Raw genomic sequence first — 9288 nt, forward strand, 5'->3', positions numbered from 1 at the left:
TCCAAAAGCGATGCTTTTGTTTCTATCGTTTGAATTACTTGTTTATTATTAGATGTCTAAATTAGCAATTACAAAATAGAATTGAAAAAAAGAAAGGCAATGTGTTGACTAGCTTACAATTTGCTCCCTTTGATAATGCTTTGATCCTATTGGTTGCATGTACACTATCAGCTCAAAAGTTATATTTTAAAAAAATAAAATGTCAATGGGTTGATTAGCACACCAATAGATCAAATTTTGGTTACTTCAATTGATGCTTTCTTTTGGTTAGATCAGTACGCCAAAAACTTTACATGTACTTGCATCATAACTCCTTAATTGTCATCTTCCACATAATATGTAGTAAATGTATGATGTAGTCCATGTAAATATATACAAATAGAGAAAGTAGGGGTATTTATCCAATTATCAATTTTTTTTATTTATTTAATTTTGTAAGGTAAGAAGAATTCATTTGCAAGTAGGGGGAAATTAGGAGTCTCACTTATTTGGGGTGAGAATCAAACTCCTGTCACAGGGGTGGAAATAGGGCCTCAGCTCCAACCACTCGACCAACTTTGATTCTCATCCGATTATCAATTTGGGTTTGAGTCATTTAATCTTAAAAAAAATAAAATAAATAAAATAAAATTGGTTGTGAAATAGTAACCAGTCCATCTAGTTTCCCCCAAAAAAGAAATACTAATTAAAATTTGGTCCTTTAGATTCAATCTAAAATACGAAGTTTAAATTTTTTTACCCTTAAGCAATTTTGCCTCAAAATCTAGATATAATACTTAGAAATTAAGTAATTTTAGAAATTTCAATATAACTAGGTCAAAGCTCAACTTGTGTTAAACTCAAAATATTAACAAGATTATTCTCGACTTGGCTGCTTGGCTCAAAAGCTCGAGTTTTTCTTCATTATTTTTTGTATAAAATCACATGTAACCAAAAATTATCTCTTAACATTTGTGCCTTAAGGATTAGATATATTTGTGCTTTATTTAAGGGATTCAGTCATCAATTAAAATAACTAGATGAAGCCCGTGCGATGCACTGTTTGTTTGAATTGTTTAAAATAATTTTTTTATATATATTTATGTTCTAAAATTTGTTATATATTTAGATAAAATTCCTGATATCAAAAGATAATATTTTATATTTAATTAATTTAAACTGGCAAATCTCATTCGCCAATTTTGTTTACGTGTCATTTAAATTATTTAATTCTAAAAGAAATTAATAATCTCGTATTTAATTGGCTACCACTAAAATGTATTATCCTACATGGCGCGCTGAAAAAGTTAAATCCTACGTGGCTCTCTAAAAACTCAAGAAAAAACTCCCTTTTATATATATAATATATATTAGATTTGATAAAAACAAGTTTGACACTAGATGGAACATTTGTTGATGGAGCCCAGATGGAACATTTGTTGATGGAGCCCAGAGCTAAGCCCTGTCGAGCTCGATTTCTCTAGCTCTAAGAGCTTCAAGCCGAGCCAAGAAAGGCACGATTGATCTCAACTCAGCTTGTTAACACCCCTTCCAATAACAATTAAATCAAATATTTTATAATTTTATTTTTTTTAAAATTCCGAAATTCAATAATCACGCATGTCATCAACCACCAAATAATTTGACTAATCAAATTTTATAATCAACACACTAAACTACATAGTGGTTGTCCATAATATGGAGTTGATCTATCACCTTACTTACTTAATACACATTATCAAAATAATTAATTTAGCTCTTATCAAAAAAAAAAAAAAAAAAAAAAAAAAAAAAAAAAAAAAAAAAAGACTTAGCTAGAGTTGAACTTCCATGATAAAGACCCACGCACAAACAGCAGGAAACTCCTACCAAACAAATCATCAAGACCAACTTCAAACTCAGTCTCATGTCACATTTTGGTGCTCTACACGATCACCAACAACATAATTAGGCATACACTTTATAAACATTTCGTCAAATTATCAAAAATGACAAGACATTAACATCTATTATACATGATAAACAATGATTACTTGGTAATTGCCTAAATGGTGTATGCTTAGTCCAGGTTGACAGCTCCATTATGTATTGTACTGTTCAACTATTAATACATAACTCTATCACGACATCGCCTTTGCCGGTAAACTGGATAATGTATTAGCAAATGATATGAGGGTCACTGTCTTCAAACAGCAGACTCGTTGCAGGCGCTCCGCTCAGTTATACTTAGACATGGTAAGGCGTCGAGGGGCCTGTTGCTGAACTTCTATAATTGTCAGTAAACGCGTTGATTATTTTATGCTCTTCCCATGAATGGAAACTTTCTATAAGTGACTTCGTCAAGATGCTCATTTCTTTTATACTCTTCCTCCAAAGAAAGACTGCTAATAGAATAATCCGAGAACGGTCATCAGTCAATCAGTCATCACCAAAGGTACCTTTAACATAATGTGCAAAGCAATATGTACAGCATAGAATAATTCATGTACACTCATTTATTTACCAAAGACACCTTTAACATGATGCGCATAGAAGCATTAAGTATTAGTATGGAGCTAAGCATTAAAGATTGGAAAGAGATAGCATCCTTTAGTTTTTGACTTGAGGATTTTGCAGTTAGTAATGTAAAAAAAAAACATATAGAGTACCAGTAGAAAAACAGGAGTCGTGTTTACGTTGTTATTTGGCTGCTTCACTTGACTTGTTAACCAACTAATAGTCGCAGTTTTTACTAGTTGTCTTGCCCCTATTTATAGAAGTTTAGCAAAGTTGATATATGCCTTTATTTGGCTCAGTGAATTAATATAAAGTAGATAGATAATAACCAGAATTTTCAATTATGAGTGAAAATCTGCTAAAAAGCTTGAGCATGTTTTCAGCCGCATGATAAGTCATATACCCAACATAAATTTTGGCTGTAAGATCACATCAACGAACTAAAGGCAAAAGGAATTAATAACTAGCCATAAGTCCAGTGCCAAAAAAAGGCCGAAGTGAAGATGGACGATGGTTATGTAACACCACAGCCCCGTGATAGCATGCATTTTTAACAAGAAATACTTGCTTCAATACTAAATAATTGCAACATGACTTTGCACTATTCAGATACTTGATTTGACCACATTTTTGCTAATCTATTGAAAGCTAATGTTATAAAGTACGTAGTAAAAAGTTGTTAGTTAGCTTCACTATATACTTTCATCAATTTTTTTGTAACTTGAACCAATACATAATAAAGTCATTACTGTTCAAAATTGTTTATTGACAAATGTGAAAATCAAAGTGTTGCAATTTTTTTAAACAAAAGAAGTAAAAGCATACCTTCACCTTAGCAGGAGTCCCTGTCTTGACAGTGGTAGTGCTGCCGCCAAAGCCAAATTTTGGCCTCTTTTCTGCAGGCTTGAGTATTTGGAAAGAACACATTAAAGTTTCGTCTACACTCATCATCGCTCCAGCATTGTCAAACTCACCACAGTAATTAGGTGCTGAAAATATAGTAACAAGTTGCCTATTAGCAAAGAACTCGTATCCATCCTCAACAACCTGCACATTAGATATATGAATATCATGACCAATTAAATTTGATGTACATATTTTAAAGGCATAAGATGTGTTAAGAAGATATTAACCTGGTGTGCACGACAGATTAGATCAAGGTCCAGCTTTTTAAGAGTCTCGGTTACTTTATCAGGACCAAAGGTATAGGAGACCCCTCTATCATTCATTCCCCAGCCCTGGATATCATTACAAGGGTCAGACCAAAGGAGATCACACAACAAACCACTTTCTGGAACATCAGTTGGACGGAGTAGATTACGTATTTGGTCCAGATTATGCAAATCAGGGGAAATCCCCCCATGCATGCACAGTATCCTTTCATCAATAAGAGCTGCCACGGGTAGGCAGTTAAAGGCATCTGTAAAGACTTTCCAGAGTCTGACATTAAACCTTCGTTTACACTCATCATAAAATCCATATATACGATTTACAGAGGCACATTCATGGTTGCCCCTCAAAAGAAAAAAATTCTCAGGATATTTTATCTTATAAGCAAGGAGAAGACATATTGTTTCCAAACTCTGCTTCCCACGATCAACATAATCACCCAGGAACAAGTAATTGGATTTTGGAGGTAATCCACCATATTCAAACAGCCTCAGGAGATCAGAATACTGCCCATGAATGTCTCCTGCCCACATGAAAGATGTAACATTAGGAAATTGCTTTCAAAAATGATAGAAGCTTAATACGAAGTATCTTTTTTCCAATAATAATTAGCAAAAACATAGCTTGGGGATATTTTAGCAAAATCATGGAGGCACTATTATCATCCAACCCAGCATCACAACTTCATGAAGCATGCATCATACTTTAGGAAATAAGAGATGACATAAACACATGGTTACTACATTGCAGTTTGACAGAAAAGGTTGTAATTGACACGGCATGATATTTACATTGGTCATATACTCATACCAGTTTGTTTTGCTCTGTATCAATATTTATAGATAATAGTCCTTTACGACTCAGAAAATATCAGTTTAACATTAAGAGATAATATGTACCCAGAAAATGCATCGAATGATTCGAATCAATAATTAAAACCATGGGAATACATATCAAATGTCAGAATAAGTAACAGTCCATGCTGGTGTGAAATAGATAACCTTGATTTCCAAGCACAATTAGTGACTCTAAGATGAAATATACCCAATCACAATAATGAATTAGCCAAAAAGATAATTTATATTCTGGAAAAATAGCACTCGGGCACATCAACCCTATCCCTTATAAAAAATTTACTTGACAATAGAATTCCAAGATTTACTAGTTACTTCCCTTCTCAGAACCTCAATCTTTAACTTATCAAACTTCTATTGGTCTACCAAAGGTTCAAAGTCCAAAAGATCCATAACACATTGCACAAGTATTATGTTACAATTAAAGTTCTCATTTCTTGGATTTATGTCTAAATCTCCACTTTAGTATTTGCATCTCACCAATGACAACTAGTTTGTTCCCCTTGTCAGTTTCATATACAATATCAAAGCTATGGCCACCCAGTATGTAATGCATGTCTAGCATCGTTCAGCTTCCAAGAGAGACACTGAGTGCACCTACTGTCCCTTATTGTCAAATATCAAAATTCATCTGCCTCAGATACCACATGTCTCAGTAACAATGACGGTACAGCACATCAAATAGTAGAAAAAAGTTTTGCAACTCGGAAAGGTGAAAATTTACTTGTATTAATGACTTCACGATAGGCAGGTAGTCATGAGCAAACTAAAGTTGCTATACAAATAACAGACCAACAGATTTTACAGCTTATAGAGTTCACAACTAAATTTATGTACAAGTTGGGATTTTATGTGAAATCCATCTACCACCACTTCGTCAAATTAATTTTTTGAGGTTGTAACCTTGGTGGCAACCAAGGCATTAAGATTTCCAGAAAGAATACATCAAAAACATGTAGGAGATAGAATGCACTTGAATCCACTTGGGAGTTGGGCCATACCTAGAAATAAGATGGAAGGAAACCTTGCAGGTCAGAGGGCCAGTCTGTGTAAGAACCTACACACAGGGACGTAGAAGAAATTTGTAACATGTAAGAACCTATCCTACGCAAGAGAATGACAGATGGAATGGAAGCTATTAGTCTATTACTCAAAGCTGTGGGACAAAAATCAGGACTAAATTGTCCAATAAAATAGTAAGTTGGTGAGTTGGTCATAGTGTTGCAGTAATAGCTAATTTGCCTGGTTTGTTTGCCGGGTTCTCGGGTATCTAATAAATTAATCCCCCAAGGAAGCAAAAGGAAACTACTCATCCATTCTTCTGAGCAAACAGGGTCCATCAGCAAAATATTTGGAATTGCAGCAGATAGTATCAGAAATCATTCACAGTATGATGTTTTCCCATTTCGAAGCCATTCTACTACGTTAAAAATTAAAAAAAAAAAAAAAAAAAAACGCTTCTCCAATCTGCAGTCATATCAATGACCCATAGGCATTAGTAACAAAAAACTTCACTCATTCTCTGAACTTTGGCACAATTCATATTTCTACTGATCATCAGGACATATTTCAGGGGATAAAACCAGGCAATAGCATATTTATAAAACCAGAGATCTGATGCTATGTTTAACTGGGACCTAGGAAATGTAAATATCCCAATGAAAATCACTTAATTCCCTCTGGACAGTCGATGTTCAAGTGTTATGGTCTAAATGTAAAGATAGCCAACCAGGCACATAAGTTGCAAGTAATGAAAAGTTTGCATAATTGGTTTCTAAGCTATTAATAGCAGACTTATAATACTACTATGGACCTTATTCTTCGTCTACAAACACACCATATGCACTTCCGTGAGCACTAGTAAAACTAGTTTTTAAAACTATTTAATTTTGTCCCACTTAGATGCAGCCTCCAAAGTCCAAAATAAATAAGGAGATTACAAGAGCGAAATTTTCATTACAGCCTCATAAAAAAGATGAGCCTATCTTTGTTTCATGTCTTACAAAACCATATTAAAAACTTGGCATACTAAACCAATCTATCAGTCATTAAAGTACAGGTACATGAGCCTAGATATCTTCTAATAATCAAGACAACTACAAAGGCACTTTGCTTTGGGAGTTTGGGCTATGTGACATATTACCTATATCAGAGGGAAATGCTACATGACAAACCCACTTTAGCTCACAAGTAGAGAAAATCACTCGAGGATGACACAAAATCATGCTTAATGCATGACGGCCAGAATAGCTAAACCAGTAATAAACAATACTAGTATTTAACACTCTCAAATCCAATTTACTAGCCTTTTGATTAAACAAAATATCTCGCTAAAGTATTGAACAGTTTTATTAATCAATTACCTCACCAAAAAGATGGTAGTTGCATTTTTCAAAGCTGAATTTTGGTTGAGAGTGCATAAGCAGCACCAAGCATATTACAAATTTGATTAAAGCAACAAAGTAACTTGAAAATCTCGGACTTCATTGTCAAATTCATCAAATGTTGTAATGACTTGATAAATTCAGACTACATGGTCAAATCATTAAATGAACTAGCACTTGACATGGTTGGTCCAAACACTTGAATTTATAATTCACCAAATACAACAACCTCATTCCACCAGCAGCCAACTTTCTCTTAAGTAATCACTTGAATATGAAGACATCAACTAAACAAGGACCACTATACTAGGTCTCTCTATAGTTTGACCTTATTACACCAGTCAATTTGCAATCACTGTATACAAAGCCCATACAAATATCTTATTTCAGGGTTTTTAGTGCATTTTCTATAAACTATGTAAATCGGACTCTTTATTACACCTCAATAACCTATGTCCAATCCTCTACTCTACTTGTGGGCCAAAATCATGCAAATTATTTTACAAAATAGCCGAGTGGGACAATTGGAGATACACCTGTGACGGACACGAGTACCCGTGTAACACAGCCTATATATAAAAAACATTCCAAGATCACAAATTTGTAGGTCAACAATAAAATTCAACAAAAACCCACTTCAAATCACCAAAAACCCAGTAAAAATAACAATCAAACATAACTAAACATTGAATAAACTACAAAAGTAATAAGAAGAATTACCACAAATCTTAACAGGAGCTTCAATTTCCAAAAGATTAGGCTGTTTCAAAAAGATTTCCCTAGAAAATAAGCAAAGTTGACGGATCTCAGACTCAGAAATCTGAACCTGTTTACCAGGTTTACCCTTAACATCAAGCAATCTGGTAATAATGCTATCAAGAACAGCAGAGTCCATAAAATCAAATAGGTGGGAAAACAGAAAGAGAGAGAAAATAAATTAGAGATGGAGAATGAATTGAAAGAAGTGTAGCAAAGAACATCACTTTACTAACAAAAAAAAAAAAAAAAAAAGAATGGTGGGAAAAAGCAAAAAAGATGAAAGGGAATTTTAATTTAGCTTTAGAAGAAACAGAGTTTGGGAAATACAGGTAAAGTTGAGATTCTGGGGATTTTTTGATTTTTAGATTGGAAATTGGTAGTGGGAAGAAATGTGGAAGAGAGAGAAAGAGTGGAAGAAAGGGTGGAAAAAAGATGAAGGGGAAAGAGTGAATTGGGGGAGGCTTCAGCTACTAGCAAAGTGGCAAGTGGGAATGAATGAAGAATGAATGAGTTGACTTGTTTACTTTTTTTCTAGTTTTGTTCTCTCCATTTGGTAAGTTGATGGCGGCAAGACTACCATGTCTTTGTGTATGGTTACCCTAGTTATGGCCTCCCCTCCATCCCTTATGTCCATTGATACACCGCGTAGTTGTGTCTTACTCAAAACGGAATATTATAATGGATTTTTTTTTTGTTAATAAATGTACGTTATTTGACTACTCGTAACTTGTAAGCATGATTCAATTATGGTCTTATGGAGTTAAGGAAACGAACCAAACGATCTTTTGAACAAGTTCTATGGGTTTTATTAAATTTGAAAACATTTTGTTTATTAAATGAAACGATCTTTAATTGAGTGTTGTTAAACTTAAAGAAAAACTTGGTTAAAACAAAATTGTAACCTTCGAGAATGGTGAACTCAACTGGTAAGATATTAATTTCTTTGCTTATGAATTGTTCTACCGTGGAATTACTTTAATTTTTACATTAATTCTTTAATAAAATATGAGTTATTTAACAAAAAAAAAAAGTGTTCATGTAGTAAAACAGTTAAAGATGGTTAAAAGGAAAGTTTTTCTAAATATGGGAGATTCTTTATTTTTATATTGATTCTTTAATTCAACAAGTGTCCATGAAAACTTATTAGAAAAAGTTGCTCCAATTATTCATCATGAATTCTTTTTTATTCAAAATATATAGTATATATGAACTAATTTGAAAGATCTAATTCGAGTTTGGTTTAATCATTCTCAAGTTGAATTACTTTTTTTAACAACCTGTTTAGTTGTCCATGCCAATCAAAATCATCCCACTGTCAACCTTGACATTGTTTCGTATTACATGCATGTAAAAATCTTGAACAAGCCAAGGAAGGACAATACATTTCTTTAAGATATAATGAGAAATATGCACTTGATCATCATGATTATGCATTCAAAAACAATTACATATTTTATGACTTTTAACAATTTATTTAAAGAAAAAAGTGATAATTGGCTGTACATTTGATTATTTTGATTCCTTATGAATTCAACACTTTATTTGCCTAAAATGCATCTCAAGTTCAATTGCAAGTCGTCATACTTCAGGCTTTATTCACTTAATCTGATTTAGTTAATAAAAAAAATTATACGCTTTGACCTGTT

At 33.3% G+C, this 9288-nt stretch overlaps 1 protein-coding gene across 4 annotated transcripts; it reads right to left on the reverse strand.

The window, feature by feature from the left end:
• Positions 1-1888: 1888 nt before the first annotated feature.
• On the reverse strand, positions 1889-8137 carry LOC145562578 (serine/threonine-protein phosphatase PP1 isozyme 2-like). 4 transcript variants are annotated; one of them, XM_081622894.1, is made up of 4 exons: positions 7604-8137; positions 3609-4168; positions 3307-3522; positions 1889-2363 (listed from the first exon to the last, which is right to left on the reverse strand). In XM_081622894.1, the coding sequence occupies exons 1-4, from the start codon at positions 7776-7778 to the stop codon at positions 2337-2339; spliced, it is 978 nt and encodes a 325-aa protein (XP_081479020.1). In that variant the 5' UTR covers positions 7779-8137; the 3' UTR covers positions 1889-2336. The 4 variants fall into 4 exon arrangements, with proteins under 4 accessions (XP_081479020.1, XP_081479018.1, XP_081479021.1 ...); XM_081622892.1 differs by having other exon boundaries at positions 3301-3522; XM_081622895.1 differs by having other exon boundaries at positions 1889-2360; positions 7604-8136.
• Positions 8138-9288: the final 1151 nt, after the last annotated feature.

The sequence above is a fragment of the Chenopodium album genome, chromosome 10 (assembly GCF_948465745.1).
Source record: "Chenopodium album chromosome 10, dcCheAlbu1.1, whole genome shotgun sequence".
In the NCBI taxonomy this organism is placed as follows: Eukaryota; Viridiplantae; Streptophyta; class Magnoliopsida; order Caryophyllales; family Amaranthaceae; genus Chenopodium; species Chenopodium album.